A 17705-nucleotide genomic window follows, 5' to 3' on the forward strand; every position below is an offset into this window, starting at 1 on the left:
TCCGCATGTGTTCTAACAGTTCTTTTACCGTCAAGCTAGTATCCCACTGACAGAGTTAAATCTCATCAAATTGGAGCCACTTCCATACTAAGCTTTCTTGAAATCTATAAAACAGCTACCAAGTCCTTACGGACAGTGCCTTTGGTTAAGCAATACTGAACAATTTGTGCATATGAACTGTTCAGCTCTGGCCTTATCATCAGCAAGTTGCTTCTCAGCAATGGGATAATTCCCTCAGATGCTAAAACAACCCTGTAGCTGGGAGTCGCCCACTTGGGTGGTTGATTCAATCCTACTTGTTAATAGAGAAAGTAAAATTATTTACAGGTGTTCTCCGTAGATAGGAGGATTAATTAACCACACAATCCCACTTACTTCTCTGAGCTGTATGCCGAGGAGATTGCTGCCTGCTGGAAGGGTTGCACATGCAAAGTTCGTTACGCTAGTTTTGAAGTCTGGGAGAGCTGCTTCATTACAGCTCTGCTAAATGTCATCCACTTGTGTATCTGATTCATCCTGCTATCTATGGAGAACACCTGTTAACAGGTATGTAATCTTTCTATCTTAGGAGCCCTTTTACAAAGCTGCATTAGGCACTCGTGTGCCTAACACAGCTTAAAATGGCATACTGCAGGACACACTCCAGTGTCATGTGGTAAGAGACAAATGTGTGTGCACTAACTACACACTAAAAAAATATTTAAAAATTTTTTGACGGGGCACCAGGGGGTGTACTAATCAGCACAGCTACATTACAAAGTGCTAACTGGTTACCACAGGAATAGTATGTGATCCCATATCACCTACAAAATAATTGGCTTTACTGCATGCTAACGGCCACATTCATGTTATTAATACAAAAAAATAGGCCATTTTTACAGCTGTGGTAAAAATGATCTTAGCACATGTGGGAAAACCTGCACAAGGGCATGCTAAAACCATCTATTACCACAACTTAGTAAAAGGACCCCTAAATATGTGACTGAATAATAGTTTCTTCCTACTGGTGTCTCACAGGGGCCATTTCTTTTTCCAGTGCCTCATACAATCCTCTAGGAACGGGGCAGAGGCAAGACCCATGTGCATTCATGATGAAACATTGTGCTTTTACCCATTTGCATGTACTTATGAACCACTGAAAATATGGAGTTGCAGTGGGTTTGCTACAGTTTTACTCATTTCTTAACCTCAGTTAGGCAGCAAGATGGGGACAAATGTAAACAGACGAGCTCCTTCTGTTTGTGAACTGCCATGTCCACAATGTAGTCCCTTAACTTTCACTGCAGTTACCCATCCTACATGCCAATACTACAGCGAGCCATTGAACTCTGGTACCATGACCCAGCATGCACTACACCGGTACTGAAGCTGATGGCTGAGCTAGTGCACAACAGGTGAAAAAGAGCCCTAGTTATCCACCTGCTTCCTTCACACCTGTCCTCTTGACTGATCTTTTCTTTTATATTGGGGTTAGGTCCCAGCGGCTGCAGTTTGATGTCTCATCTCCTAATGGCATCCTGCTCTTCCGAGAAACCAGCAAAATGATGACAACATATGGTGAGCATGCTCCAGAGGTGGAGGACATATCACACTTTGGTTAGCTCAGTTGAGCATTTTTCCTTCTGCTAGTGAGTTATGTTTGGCATTCAGATGCTGGTGGGCATGCGCAGTAGTTTAATGCTCACTTATTATTCACAAGAACTGCACTTATGTTACTTGGAGCACGAATTCTGTTTCATCCTTTGTTCCCAGTAGCACCATTGCCCTTGTTTGCACCATCTTTGAGCCAGAATCCTGGGATTTCAATCTGTATAGTAAGTTTCTTGGCGATGAAGGTTCCAGGCTAAAAATAATTTACATACCCTGTGATTTTCAGGTTGACTAAGAATTCTAATACGATAACCTGTGCAGGCTCAGTATCTGGAGCATCGCACAGCTGCTACTGGAATAGTGACTCTATCTGTGTTTGTGCAGGCAATCGTATCCTAACACTAGGAGAGGTCCCAAAGGAGCAACTCTATGCACTAAAACTCAAGGGAATTTCTGTTTGCTTCTCCATGCTGAAGGCTGCCCTTAGTGGAAGTTATGTAAACTTTGGTGTCTTCCGTCTCTATGGTGATGATGCCCTAGATAATGCACTGCAGACCTTCATCAAGCTCCTGCTGTCTATCCCACACAGCGACCTTCTGGTAAGGATCCCTGTTAGCATACCTACTTATTCTTTGTAGCATGAATGAAGGCTTGTGCCATCTTGATTCTCTTAAAACAGCTGTCTCATAATGCAGGGGAGGTTAAAAAAAAAAAAAAGAAAACACCCGTGAATCTCAGTGAAAAATATTTCCAGCACCTAATGTGGTACAGTTGCATCCCCGCACCAGCATTTCTTTTTTCCCCAGAATGTATCTAGTTCACCACAACCACAGCATGTTAATTCTTCCCTTAGTTTAATGGTGTGTAGTTTGCAGCTTCTATGGAGATGGTGATGATATCTCTTAACATTAGAGGATGCCCCTTTTCATCTCTCTGGTGAAATCCTCCGAAACGCCCTTTTTTAAAAGGAAAATAGCCCAATTTGGACTGTACATATAATCCCTTCTATTTCCACTTTTAGATTTTCTGTAAATGTTTGGAGAGCCTTAGAGAATGGGTGCCCATTCCTCCAGAGTACCTAGGCAAGTCTGTACTTAAATTGGAAGAATAGATCATTCATTTGTAGAGTGGTGATGTTATTGTTTGTTCCTCTGCGTCACTGATTAAACTTTTAAGTAACAGCAGTCCCAACAGAGACCCCTGTGGAACCCCACAAGTTAATTTATTCCAAATGGAATATATGTCATCAATTATGATTCATCGGTACCTCTCCTTTAAAACAATTCCTTATCTATCCATAAATATCTTCTACCAGTGGAAAGTCAGCTTGGTTCCAGTTTAATCAGCTTATTTGTGAACAGTGTTTTGTTGCTTAAAGCAGGCCCCTGCCAGAAATAACTAAATTAATGTCTTAATTTCCCATTGGAAAAAAAAGAAAAAAAAATCATTTTAAAAAATGGCATTTTGTTTAAATAAAAGTGCCAATTTTGCTCGTTATTTCCCATTGGACATACAAGAGTTTTTCCATATATGCCACTGGTGCAGTGAGTACAGTAGAATACTGCAGTGCTGACTTTGAAATCTCCTAAGTGACAGTATTCCACTTCTTCTTGCCCTCAGGACTACCCCAAACTCAGCCAGTCATACTATTCACTGCTGGAAGTCCTCACCCAGGACCACATGAACTTCATAGCCAGCTTGGAGCCACATGTCATTATGTATATTCTCTCCTCTATCTCTGAAGGACTCACTGCACTAGGTAACTACCTATATGACTTTTAGTACTTTGGGGTATGAGAGAGGAAAAAGGAGGACTTTAATAAATTAGTTATCTTGCTTAAATGAGATGTTAAGAATGAAAACTCTAGTCAAACATCAGAAAATGCATTTCAGCAGAATAAACAGCCCAGGGATCTATGTTACAGAAAAGTATAAATTAGATGCGATTGTGCAAATGTATGTAACAGGTCCCAATCCTCCTGTATATGAAGTGACTGTGGGAGAGGACTGAAAATGTCCTCTGTCTGCCTCTGGAATTACCATAATGGTGGAAGGTGGGCTGGGGGTAGTTTACTTCTGATGCTAGGACCACAGTGATATGGAAGGCGGGACAAGGGTGTCCAGTGTGTGCCCTCAAAACCACCATGATGGTGGAAGTGGATTGAACATATCCCATAGCTGACCCTGCTACTTAAAGTAACAGTGGAAAGGGACTAAGGGTTCCTGCCATGTTCTTATTGGATGCTGCTATTCTGCAGACACTATGGTTTGCACAGGCTGCTGCTCATGTTTGGACCACATCGTCACTTATCTTTTCAAGCAACTATCTCGCAGCAGCAAGAAGAGGCCTGCACCCATGACACAGGAGAGCGACCGCTTCCTACACATCATGCAACAGCACCCGGATATGATTCAGCAGGTATGCGGAGAATGTCAGTCTGGGCAGGGTTCCTAGAATAAGCAGCCTCACTCCTCATTCACTATCCTGTATACATTGCAGCCTGGAGGCAGAATCCTACATGGACCCGATGAAGGCAGCATAGGTTTGGAAAGATAGTCACTTACAAATGTAAGTTTGTACAATATAAAGGTCTCAGCTGCAACTTAATGTTTACTGACCTTTTATTTTTATATATCCAATTGGATTAACACAGCAACCACCCAACTTTATTCTTCAACAAAATAAGAAAGTAAAATATTTTTCATATAGAAATATTTTGTGCTTAATCCTATGAGTTAGCTTTGCAGGATTTGAAATTACTGCTTCAAGTGAACAGTGTTTTAGTATTGTTAGGTGTTTTATATAGCTGTACTGGTCTTAAAGATGAGGCACTTAGAGAGCATGGTCAGCCATCAGCTTCATATTTTGTTTGCTATTTGGTCTTCAGATGCTGTCAACGGTGCTAAACATCATTATATTTGAGGACTGCAGGAACCAGTGGTCAATGTCCCGTCCCCTATTGGGTTTAATATTACTTAATGAAAAGGTAAGCATTCTAGCCTCCTGTCCCTCATGCATCTGGGTGAGTGTAGGATTTCCAAACCAGAAGTAGCTTGGCTATGTTTTTTGAATAGTGCCAGGTACTTGTGACCTGGATTTGCCCCTGGCTGGCATTGGTCGTAGAGGTACTAGACAAGGAATGTAGGCGTTAAATATGTTTTTTTTTTTTTCTACACTAGCAGCTAAGAGCTAGATGCACAAAGGTCCCATTAAGGATCCGTCTGTGTTTCCAAATCGGTAAAAATTCACCAATTTAGAAACAGAGGGATTCACAAAGAAAATCACATGCAAATGAGCTGCTCGATGCTTTTGCGACCCAGCTCATTTGCATACAATATGGGGGAAGCAAGTCGGTGAGCTGAGCATGTGCAGAACAGTCAATCGCTATGCGTGGCTTCTCTGCGCATGCTACAGGCGGCTCTCATACACGCAGACAAGCTGCGTGTGCGATAGCAGTAGATTTACACTTTTTTTTTTTTTTTTGGCAAACACAAAAGCGCTTTTTTTTGGATGGGCATACCTGTATTGCAGCTCCCTGCCTCCTGCTGCTGAGAACAAGAAAACCTCTCTGCTGCTCTCCGCTCTTCTGTGAGGAATCAGCAGCATCAGGGCTTGGTTACACCCCCAGCTGTTCCTGCTGCTTCCTTCTATTGGCCGGCTGACATCCTAGAACGCCCATCTCCTTGAAGATGGACTCTCATTGGCTGTCCCAACTCCTCCCCGCAGGGCTTTCCTGATGACATCACTTTAGAGCTGTGAACTGATTTGGATCCGAACTTCCTGGTGTCCCCCTCCAGTAATGAGTGGGTGGGACATCCCATGTTGATGCTGTCCAATTGGTTGAGCCCATCTCTTTGGAGGGGGACACCAGGAAGTTCTGATCCAATCAGTTCACAGCTCTAAAGTGATGTTATCAGGAAAGCCCTGCAGGGAGGAGTTGGGACAGCAGCCAGCCAATGAGTCTGTCTTCAGGGAGATGGGTGTTCTCTAGGATGTCAGCCGGCCAATAGAAGGAAGCAGCAGGAACAGCTGAGGGTGGAACCAAGCCCGTTTCCCCCAGACGCTGTTTCTTTAATGGACCCTTGTCTTCCTTGCATTTTTGGTAAGTCACCATTACTTTTATGCTTTACATTTCGGTACTGCCCCCCTCCCCCCGTCTTGCCAGTAAAATGTAATTTGAAAAAGAAACATATAGCACGGCTTTCATACACGCAAAGAAGCTGCATGTAAGCTGGTATACTTTTTTTTTTTGTGTGTGTGTGCTCCATCTTCCCTGCTTGTTTCTCCCCTTCTCCTACTTGCGATAATGAAGAACCGGCAGGTCCACACCTCCCGTTAAAATTTCCACTGTAAAGGTAGGGACTGCTTTTGTGCATGGGGTCAGAAACGGTAGTGCATCCCATTCACGTTATAATAGTAATTAGCTCATTTGCATTCCGTTTTTCGTTAGCTGCTACCGTGACAGGAAAATGGCTCGGAGAACCATTTTGTGCACGTCCTGGTTTACTGCTTGCACACTAAACTGGCTAGAACCAGTTTAAAAACCACGTTGCTGGCTCGTTAAGTTTAGTGCATCTGGCCCTAAGTTATTTTCTTTCAGTATTGTTATAGGGGGTTAATCTCTCTCTTATGTCTCAGTATTTTTCAGATCTAAGGAACAGTATTGTCAACAGTCAACCCCCAGAAAAGCAGCAGGCCATGCACTTGTGCTTTGAAAATCTCATGGAAGGAATTGAGCGAAACCTACTAACAAAAAACCGGGATAGGTCTGTATGGGAGAGTACTAGGTTACCAATCAAATGGCTCCTAGTTGGGAAAAGATTTGTATTAGTGATTCCTGTATTATGAGTACAACACTAGAGTCCTCCTATGAATTAAATTAGGTTAAATTTCTCTGTTTTCAGTATAAGTAGTGTTGATTGGTTTGCTAGGTGTCTGAACTGGAACCTTTTGAATTACTGGTAAATTGCTTCAGTTTCTCTACTGCATCTGGAAGAGTGAGCCAATCCTGGTTCCAAAAAAAAAAAAGCAAAAACACAGGAGTGTAAGGAAACAAATGAGAGTAAACAAAGTACTAATCTACATCTCTGTGCCTGTAAAGCACTCTTAACTATTCCAATATGGAAGGAGGGGGTGGAGTTTATGCTATTCAGAAGACTGTGGTAAGCATAGTATTGTGACTAGATAGGCTTGAATTGTGTTGCTTTCTGCTGTAGATTCGTTAATATTAAAGCTATGTGTTTCCTGCAGGTTTACACAAAACCTTTCAGCATTTAGGCGAGAAGTGAATGACTCAATGAAGAACTCAACGTGTGGTGTGAACAGCAATGATATGATGAGCTGACACTGAACCTACCTGCATTTGGACAGAGCTGTATTTTTCTGGTCCTGCCCACCCTTGAGGGACAGGAGCCATGGCTTTCAGCATCCCCCCACTTTTCCTTAAGACTGTGGGAGAAGAGGACAAGCTGGGGGAGGGATGTCTGAGGTCAGAAAGCGGGCAGGGTGCTTCCATCCCTTCACCTTAGGGCATTTCCAAGAATGCAGAGCCTGCCCAGATTGCTCCTTCTCTCTGTGCTCTGCTGTAGCCTGCCTTGTATAAAACATGTACATTTTTTTCAGAACATTTTGGAACAATGTTTATATTGACTCAGTTTAAAAAAAAAAACAAAAAACAGTGTAACTGAAATTTTTACCAAGCTCAGAGCAGCAATGGTGATGTGAATGAAGATAATGTTCTTGGAAAGGAGGGTGTGTGTGGAAATGCAAGGAAGAGATTTAAGTGATGAGTTTTAGAAGAAAGATATGTAAAATTCCAGAGTGTATATTTTTCTTATAGCCCTTGAATACCAACAGCTTCTTGTACCTGTTGAAAGCCTTGTTCTTAGGAACTCTATACAATAGGAGCCATGGTTCTGTTGTAAGTGTTCCCTTGCTTCACACTACACAAATTCTATTACCTTGCGGTACCAGCTTCCCAGTCTGCTGCTCTGTTTGTGTCATGTCCATACCTGTTGCACAGTGGGAACTATTCAGTTGGAGGGGTAGAGAGCTCACTGCATTGTTTAAGGTGTTATATTCCTCTCCCGTGGCACTAGAATGCTCTTTTTGCAATCTCCCCATCTCTGTAAAGTCTAGGATTGTGTGTGAAATAAAGCAAGCTATGGAAGGAGGAGGAGGTGATGGTGTACTGTCTAGGACATAAGTTCATATTCTACATAGCCTATTTAGCCCCCTCCAGGCTCATGTACTGTGCATGAATGGTTGAAAGTATGGACCCAGACTACATCTAAACAAGTTGTGATCTTAAGAATACAATTGTCAACCTAAGATTTTAAGCCTACCTCGACCAGTCTCTAGTTAATAACACTAGGGTGTAGGTTTTTCTGTTACCACTTTCAAGCTGTCATGTGTCTCTTTTGGGTCAGTTTTTAGAAAATTATCATGCTGATTTTATGAGCTCTTTCACAGGATGCTATAGTCCATGCCTGTGTTATACATTTTTTATTTCCTCTTGTGCAACTTTGTTTTTTAAGATTTCTCTGTTTAAAAGATTACCTGCCCCTTCTACTAAGTTACTTCTGTGAGATCCCTTTGTAAGGCTGGTAGCCCATCAGTTTTGGTTCTTACACTTTATAAATGATATAATTATTACAGGTTTCTTTACACCAGCATTTACATGCTCTCCTAGCTGGAGTGAGGCCATATGCCACAGTATTTCCTTCTAAACCCTTGCTGGGAAACATAATTTTGGTCATAGCTTTTGTTTCGTCTTTTAATAAGTCTGAAGGATTCCATCAAGTGCAAGTAACCATGTCTGTTCTTGTTAAACATTTTTGAGAGACATTTATTATGGTAAACAAATTATGTAAACAAATTATTTGCAGTAGCCCTTTTACAAATACATGAGTAGATTGTGTGAATTTGCCTTTTCAAGCCCAAACTGAAGGCAAGTTAGTTTGGTACAACAGATATGGCTCTAGAGGCCATACCTAAGGGTAATATTAACTTGCCTAAGGTAAATGGGAAAAGCAGCATTTGAGCCTTGGCTTTCCTGATTCAGAACTGCTCTTCTATGCCCTTGGATAATGTGGTGTGAAGGCTACAAGTGCTGAAAATGAGAAGTGTAACTATCCCTACAAACTCAAGCCAGAGAGCTATCAATCTAGTGTTTAAGGGGGGGGGGGGGGGGAATATATATATATAAACCTGATCCTTGGAATGGTTTGAATTTTTAAATCAATTGTATGTTCTAGCAATGGGAACAATAGCTGCTTGTACCAGATCCAAACTGGGTGTACTGAACTATTTACTTATAGCACTTGGCTGCTGAAAACAGGCATGGCTGCTTCTGACAAAATGCAAATTTTCAGTAGACTCAATTGAGCAAGGACAGGTACAGACCATCTTCTAGTTAAGAGCCCCATTCTGTAAGATCCAACCACCCGACCCCTTAAGAAACAAGAAGAGTTCTGACTGACTCACTCCCTCTTTCCTCTTTACAAGGGAATGAGGTTGAGGTTCTGTAGTCCATCTTTAGCCTTTTGCTGTTGGTTTGCCACGGTTGAAGATTTGGCTGTTGTAACCATCTCTGTTCCGTGCTATTTCAATTGCATAAAACTGAATCCTGGTAGCTGTGAAAAAGAACAAACATTACTATGGACTGTGCTAGGCAGCCTGAAAAGGAGAGGAGTCTTCATATCCCACCATACCAATGATATCCACAAACTAAACCAAATTTACTTAATTATACAGTCAAAACCTCAAATAAGAGAAAAGACAACATAATTCTCTAAGGACAAGCAGGACTAATAAGTTGTCACCTAGCACAGCTGGAGTCCAGCACAGGAAGCACTACTCCAACTACTTTTTTCTGGAAGCTTCTGAGCAGGTTCATTGGGCATGAGTATTCAAGCTTCTCCTTCTTACCTACAAATGCACTCAGTCTGCTGCCCCTCACTATCTTTCTACCCTCATCTCCCCTTACGTTCCCGCCCGTAACCGCCGTTCACAGGATAAATCCCTCCTCTCAGTACCCTTCTCCACCACCGCCAACTCCAGGCTCCGGTCATTCTGCCTCGCCTCACCCTATACTTGGAACAACCTTCCTGAACCCTTACGCCAAGCCCCCTCCCTGCCCGTCTTCAAGTCTTTGCTTAAAGCCCACCTCTTCAATGCTGCGTTCGGCACCTAACCCTTACCGTTCAGTGAATCCAGACTGCCCCTATCGGACCGACCGTTCACTTGTCTATTAGATTGTAAGCTCTTTGAGCAGGGACTGTCTCTCTTTGTTAAATTGTACAGCGCTGCGTAACCCTAGTAGCGCTCTAGAAATGTTAAGTAGTAGTAGTATTGTTTCTCTGCTACTATTGCCCTGTAGGTCTTCACTATTCTGTGGCATGGTCACCTTAGCACTCAGACATGGTAGGTGGGTGGGTGGTTGTCTAAGTCATGGTAAGCTTCACATGTTCCCTAGGGGGAACTTTTTTCACCATTAAGTCAGTTGATTTCACTGCAAGTACTTTTCCAGGCAGTCTATCCCAAAAGAATAGCCAGAGCAGCTTCAAAAATGTGTTGCTAGTGCAACAGGACCATATCCATTGCAGACACTCTCTAGGTGCCTGCAATGTCTAGGCCTCAAACTTGATCTTCTCATTCTATGCTTGCAAATGTCAAAAGAGAGGGATGTCTAGTAAAGCAAAGCATCATGAAAAGCTTTTACGTGATAAGAGTGGCCTATTGACATCTGCATCAGAAACAACAGTCTCCACAGGACAAGGAGGTACATCATCATGAAGAGGTAGTAGAGACCAATAAGAGCAGTCATTATCCAATTCCCATCCAAAGAAGAATTTATCATCATCAGGTGGCAGCTGAAAGACAGCTTCAACAATCCTCCCATTGATGTTACAAAAGCTTTCAAGAGGGACCACTCATGCTCGGTGCCATCAGAAAGGGTGCAACAACCCTCATGGACCTGAGAAGCAGCTCATGTAGAAATTCAAAATTGAGAGCAGACATGATCTACCCAAGACCCGATTTGGGTTTCTGCTAGGTTCTTGTGACCTGGCTTGACCACTGTTTGGAAACAGGATACTGGGCTAGATGGACAATTGCAATGCTGAGGCCTCTTGCACAGGAAATCTTCAGTGTCTCATTACTACAGCAGGCCTGACCCAACAGTGAGTAGTGCAAGACAGACAGAGTTGTATGAGCTCAAGTAAGAACACTCCTGACATTCTGATGTGAAAACAGAGGTCTTTGGAGAGGAAGACTCCACAGGTCCCTTCCTTCTACATTAGCAATGCAAAGCCCTGCAGAAGGATCTCTTTTCATTGATTTTGTCTGGGAGATGGCTCAGGCTGTCCCATTTCAGTTAGAGGATATCCTCCAATTCCTTGATCCCCTAAGGATGCAGCAACAGTAGCTGGGGCATAGAATCTTAAAGGAGGTAGAGATGGGAATAAAGAAGGGAGGATATCTCCTATTAATAAGAAGATTGACTATGTGGAGAGTCCAGAAGGGCCCCAGGCTTTGACCATTCCATGGTGGTCAGATCAGTTCTAAACAATGCCAGAAGTTCTAAGGCTCCTTCTACCAGGGGGAATGGAGGAGTAACTCGACATTGCAGTAGTTTAAGAAAATGCCATATCACAATGCTGTGCTTACATCCCACATTGCATCTTACCAGCTTATGTTGTGGAATTGATGGACCCTCTTCCTAGGGCAGTAGACTTCCATTAATCTTTAAGCTGGGCCACTTCATATTCTAATGAGCTAAAGGAGAGCCACCAGCTATCTTTCCATGCAGGCTCACAACACTGTTGAGCAGAGCTATTTTGAACATACATAACAGTAGCCATACTGGGTCAGACCAATGGTCCATCTAGCCCAGTATCCTGTTTCCAAACAGTGGTCAAGCCAGGTCACAAGTACCTAGCAGAAGCCCAAATCGTAGCAACATTCCATGCTACAAATCCCAGGGCAAGCACTTGCTTCCCACTGTCTCAATAGCAGACTTTGGAATTTTCCTCCAGGAAATTGTCCAAACCTTTTTTTTAAACCCAGATGTGCTAACCACTGTTACCAGAGCCTCTAGCAAAGAATTCCAGATCTTAACTATTCGTTGAGTGAAAAGAATATTTCCTCCTAATTTTTTTGAGAGGCGTTCCATCCCGTTTATCATTTTGGTCGCTCTTGGAACCTTTTCTAATTCCGCTATATCTTTTTTTTGCGATATGGCAACAAGAACTGAACTCAATACTCAAGGTGTGGTCACATTATGGACCGATACAGGGGCATTATAGTATTTTCGGTCTTGTTCATCATCCCTTTCCTAATAATTCCTAGCATCCTGTTTGCTTTTTTTTGGCCACCGCCGCACACTGAGCAGAAGATTTCAGCATATTATTTATGACACTTAGATTTTTTTTTTTGAGTGCTGATACCAAAGCTGGACCGCATCAAGTAATTATGATTCGGATTATTCTTTCCAATGTGCATTGCCTTGCATTTGTCCAAATTAAATTTCATCTGTCATTTCGATACCCAGTCTTCCTCTTTCCTAAGGTCATAAGAACATAAGCACCACCATACTGGGAAAAGACCAAGGGTCCATCAAGCCCAGCATCCTGTCTCAGACAGTGGCCAATCCAGGCCTCAAGAACCCGGCAAAAACCCAAAAACAAAACAAAAATTTAAATTAATAATGTTCAATGGACTTTTCCTTCAGGAATCTGTCCAAACCCCCTTTAAACTCAGCAATGCCACCTGCTGTCACTACATTTTCTGGCAACGAGTGCCAGAGTCTAACTATGTGCTGAGTAAAGAAAAGTGTTCTGTTTTAAATCTACCACATTCTAGCTTCATCTTATGGCCCCTGGTTCTATTATTGTTAGAAAGTGTAAACAAACGCTTCACATCTGTCCGCTCCATTCCACTCATTATCTTGTAGACTTCTATCATATCACCCCTCAGCCTCCTCTTCTCCAAGCTGAAGAGCCCTAACCGTCTTAGCCTTTCCTCATAGGGAAGTCCTCCCATCCCTTTTACCATTTTTGTCACCTTTCTCTACACCTTCTCCAATTCCTTTATATCTTTTTTTTGAGGTGCGGTGTCCAGAACTGAACACAATACTCGAGGTGCGGTCTCACCATGGAGCGATACAACAGCATTATAACGTCTGTGTGTTTGTTTTCCATCCCTTTCCTAGTAATACAACAATCTGTGCGCCTTCTTAGCTGCTGCAGCACACTGAGCAGAAGTTTTCAACATCTTATCCACGATAACACCCAGATCCCTTGCTAGGTCTGTAACTCCTACCGCGGAACCTTGCATGACATAGTTGTAATTCGGGTTCCTCTTTCCCACATGCATCACTTCCTGCAGTATTTCACAGTCCGCACATCTTTTAACAATCTTGAATAGTTTTGTGTCATCTGCAAATTTAATCACCTCACTCATCGTTCTGATTTCCATATCATTTATAAATATGTTAAATAGCATTGGTACCAGTACTGATACCTGCAGCATGCCACTGTTCACCCTCCTCCATTGAGAGAAATGACCATTTAACCCTATTCTGTTTTCTATCCAGTAACCAATTCCTTGCCTCCTATCCCATTACTTCCTAATTTTCTCAGGAGTCTCTCATGAGGAACTTTATCAAAAACATTATGAAAATCTCTCAATACACTACATCAACCAGCTCACCTTTATCCATGTTTGTGCATGCCTTCAAAAAAATGAAGCAAATTGGTGAGGCAAGACTTCGCTTGACTGAACCCATGTTGACTCTGTCCCATTAAACCATGTTTGTTTATGTGTTCCGTAATTTTAGTCTTTATAATAGTTTCCACTATCTTGCCCAGCACTGACATCAGGCTTACTGCTCTCTAATTTCACGGATTACCCCTAGAACCCTTTTTAAAAATCGGTGTCACATTCCACTCTCTAGGCACTATGGATGATTTTAACAACAGGTTACATATTACTAACTGCAGATCAGCAATTTCATGCTTGTGTTCTTTGAGTACCCTTGGATCTATTCCATCCAAGTCCAGGTGATTTACTATTCTTTTGGCTCAGTACATCTTCCAAGTTCACCGAGATTTCTTTCAGGTCCTCCGCCTCATCACCTTTGAAAACCATTTCTGGTACAAGCAGATTTCTTGCATCTTCTTCTGTAAAGACAAGCAAAGAATTCATTCAGTTTCTCCGCTATGGTCTTGTCCTCTCTGAATGCCCCTTTTGCTTCTTCATGATCTAACAGTCCCACGGATTCCCTTGCAGGCTTTCTGCTTCTTATATACCTGAAAAAGTTGTTACTGTGAGTTTTAGCCTCTGCAACAAGTTTCTCTTCATATTCTCTTTTAGCCTTCTTTATTAATGCTTTGCATCTGACTTGCTAGTGCTTATGTTGCTTATTATTTTCTTCATTTGGGTACTTTTTCCATCCTTTGAAGGACAATCTTTTGGCTGTAATAGCCTCTTTTACTTCACCTTTTAACCATGCTGGCTATCATTTTCTCTTCTTTCCACCTTTGCAAATATGTGGAATGCATCTGGTCTGGACTTCCAATATGGTATTTTGAATAATGTCCAGCATGGTTAAAAGGTAAGGTGAACAAGGCTATTAGAGCCAAAAGAACATCCTTCAAAAAATGGAAAAAGGATCCAAAATAAGAAGCATGATAACTGTCAAGCCAGAGGCAAAGCATTGATAAAGAAGGCTAAAAAAGAATACAAAGAAACTTTCCGCGGAGATGAAAACTCATGGTAACACTTTTTTCAGGTATATCAGAAGCAGGAAGCATGCAAAGGAATCTGTGCAACTGTTAGATCAGGAAGAAGCAAAAAGGAGCACTCAAGGACGACAAGGCCAAAGCAGAGCGACTGAATGCATTCTTTGCTTCTGTCTTTATGGAAGAAGATGTAAGATCTACCTATAGCAGAAATGGTTTTCGGGTGTGACGATGCAGGAACTGAAAGAAATAATCGGTGAACTTGGAAGACTGACTGAGCCAAACTGACAATTTAAAGAGTGAAAAATCACCTGGGCCGGATGGTATACACCCCAGGGTATTGAAAGAACTCGTATATGCAACTGCTGATCTGTAACCTGTTGTTAAAATTGTCCATAGTACCTGGAGGGTGGCCAATGTGATGCTGATTTTTAAAAAGGGGTCCAGGGTGATCCAGAAAGTTACAGATCAGTAAGCCTGACTTCAGCACTGGGCAACATAGTGGATAAAGAATAAAATTACAGAATATGTAGACAAACATGGTTTAATGGGACAGAGTCTGCATGGCTTCAGCCAAGGGAGGACTTGTCTCAATAATTTGCTTTATTTCCTTGAAGGCATGAATAAACATGTCAATAAAGGTGAGCTCGTTAATATAGTGAATCTAGATTTTCAGAAAACGTTTGAGAGACTCCTGAGAAAATTAAGGATATCATGGGCTAGGAGGCAATGTCCTACTGTGGATTAAGAATTGGTTATGGGACACAAAACAGAGGGTAGGTTTAAATGGTCATTTTTTTCAATGGAGGAGGGTAAATAGTCGAGTGCTGCAGGGATCTGTACTAGGCCTGGTGCTATTTAACATTTCTAAATGATCTGAAAATCAGAAGGACGAGTGAGGTGAAATTTGCAGCTCCCATGAAACTATTCAAAGTAGTCAAAATGCATGTGGATTATGAAAAATGGAAGGCTGGGCATCCAAATGGCAGATGAAATTGAATGTAGACAAATGCAAAGTGATGCACATTGGGAAGAATAATCCGAATCATAGTTACCTGATGGAGGAGTCAGCACTCAAGAAAAAGACCTAGGTGTCACTGTAGACACTATGCTGAAATCTTCAGCCCAGTGTGCAGTGGCAGCCAAAAAAAAACCAAACAGGATGCTAGGTACTAGTAGGAGACAGATGCAAAATAAGACCGGCCCTATAATGCCTCTGTATCACTCCATGGTGCAACCTCACCATATCGTGTTCAATTCTGGTCACTGTAGCTCAAAAAAATATATAGCCGAATTAGAAAAGGTTCAAAGAAGAGCAACCAAGATGATAAAGGGGATGGAACTTCTCCCCAATGAGGAAAGGCTACTGAGGTTAGGGCTCTTCAGCTTCGAAAATAGATGGCTGGGGGGGGGGGGGGGGGGGAGAGAGAGAAAAAGAGATTGAGGTCTACACAATCTTGAGTGCTGTGGAGCGAGTGAAGATGAATTGATTTTTCACTCATTCAAAAAGTACAAAGACCAGGGGGACACTCAATGAAATTGCATGGAAATACATTTAAAACCAAAGTTTTAATAAACTAAAAATAGGATGAAATTTTTTTACTCAAGAATAGTTAAACTCTGGAACTCATTAGTGTACCTGGATTAAAAAAAAAAAGGTTTGGACAAGTTCCTGGAGGAAGAGTCCATCGTCTGTTATTGAGATGGACTTGGGGGAAACCACTGCTTGCCCTGGGACTGGTAGCATAGAATGATACTACTAATTGGGTTTCTGCCAGGTACTTGTGACCTGGATTGGCCACTGCTGAAGCAGTATGCTGGGCTAGACCAATTCTTATGCATGTCAATGAATGACATCCATCCCCTACCAGTCAACCATCATGCGGCTGTATATTCAAGGTTCTAAGTATTTCCAAATGAATTTGTTTTGGTCTATTGCAAAATGCCTAGTCCTTCAAGTATGTAGCTCTTCCCCCGTCCACTCTCCCCTTTCTGTCATAAGCTTGGTTAGATAGGAAGAGTTTACACATTAGGTTTTCATAAAGCGCTTAGCAGTTGTAGCAATGCCTCTGAGATGGGAAAAACTTGCACCACCAGTTTGGATGTGTGGTAAAGCACACACCTTAAGAATCTTGCTACTATTTGGGATTCTGCCAGGGACTTGACTTGGATTGGTCACTGCTGGAAGCAGGATACTGGGCTAGATGGACCAGCAGTGTGGCTATCATCTTCGAGGAGTGGAAAGATCAGTTCACTCAACCATTCAGGTGCTTGAGTTGCTAGGGTTCATCATCAAGTTATCCAAGGCTCATTTAAGCCCCACACAACTGGAATTCTTAAGAGCCTTGCTAGACACAACACAGGCAACGGCCTTTCTTCAACAGCAAAGGTGTTTCCACCTTGCTGTCCACACTGTGGAAGAAATTCAGAAGAGTCAGCAAATATAAGCTAGACCAAGGAGGTTAGATTAAGAACAGGAGACTGTATCTAGCCCCTTATCTGGGTGAAGCCAATAGGTGTAGCTTGCTGGCCGTAGGCAGAGTCACAAGTACATCCAAAACAATAATAAATCCTATTGAAAGCGATAGTTAAAGATTATTAGTAATAATGGGGACTGCCTATGTTTGGGCCATCTGTAAGAAGTCAAAAGCTGTTCCAGTTGGATAGGCAGTGCCTTAAAAGGTGGAGGAGAAAAGATTTTTTTTTTTTTTTTAACTTATCTGACTGCATCCCAGAAACAAGTGTTTTCATAAGTCAAATAATAAAACTAAATATTTTCTTTCATGCAGATCTCTCATTTGGTTTAAATATAACTAAATGGGCTATAAGCCCCGAATGCAGTCGATTGGTTTTCTTATATTTCGTCTTTGTGATGACTTATATTGTGCCCAAACTTGAAACAGTGCAACAGAATTCAGTAACATCCAAAACTTATTAATGAACATTATAATTGTGTCCACATTTGGGTAATATCTCAGAAAATGCTGTAGACAACTAACTTGAAAAAGAAATAAATATATATCACAGAACTAAAAAATGCTGGCACATTTAGACTGACTGGACTTCTGCATGAAGGTAGATCTGCCCTCATTATTTATATCTTTCTTTGAAATAGAAGTAATAAACAATATTAAGTGCATTTTTATAATATACCACTGCATTCCACAAACCCATCTTTCTCTTTTGATCTAGGTACAGGAAATAAAGATTTTAAATGCTCCCAGGTGTCAACCTAATTAATATTTAATGTAGGCTATAACTGCCAAAAGTAAATAAATAAATAGAAACTCTGAATGTTGAGCACATGATTCTCATAACATGTCTGTTTTAGTGGCCCTTTACCAGGAGAAAAAAAAAAATCTCTGCACAAA

At 41.8% G+C, this 17705-nt stretch overlaps 2 protein-coding genes across 4 annotated transcripts in view; one reads left to right on the plus strand and one right to left on the minus strand.

Annotated features, from left to right (window-relative positions):
• The window catches only part of XPO7 (exportin 7), an 84241-nt gene extending 76938 nt beyond the window's left edge, over positions 1-7303 (plus strand). For all 3 annotated transcript variants that reach the window (XM_030201976.1, XM_030201978.1, XM_030201977.1), the window contains 8 exons: positions 1287-1394; positions 1475-1557; positions 1975-2189; positions 3211-3349; positions 3849-4009; positions 4479-4577; positions 6230-6357; positions 6842-7303. In XM_030201976.1, the coding sequence (XP_030057836.1) occupies positions 1287-1394; positions 1475-1557; positions 1975-2189; positions 3211-3349; positions 3849-4009; positions 4479-4577; positions 6230-6357; positions 6842-6935 (1027 nt within the window). In that variant the 3' untranslated portion in view covers positions 6936-7303. The remainder of the gene's footprint in view (positions 1-1286; positions 1395-1474; positions 1558-1974; positions 2190-3210; positions 3350-3848; positions 4010-4478; positions 4578-6229; positions 6358-6841) is intronic.
• A 96-nt stretch (positions 7304-7399) lies between these two features.
• PBDC1 (polysaccharide biosynthesis domain containing 1) overlaps positions 7400-17705 on the minus strand; it is a 31754-nt gene continuing 21448 nt past the window's right edge. Inside the window, exon 6 of the mRNA XM_030201980.1 lies at positions 7400-9225. Coding sequence (XP_030057840.1) covers positions 9128-9225 — 98 coding nt within the window. The 3' untranslated portion in view covers positions 7400-9127. The remainder of the gene's footprint in view (positions 9226-17705) is intronic.

The sequence above is a fragment of the Microcaecilia unicolor genome, chromosome 4, assembly GCF_901765095.1.
Source record: "Microcaecilia unicolor chromosome 4, aMicUni1.1, whole genome shotgun sequence".
In the NCBI taxonomy this organism is placed as follows: domain Eukaryota; kingdom Metazoa; phylum Chordata; class Amphibia; order Gymnophiona; family Siphonopidae; genus Microcaecilia; species Microcaecilia unicolor.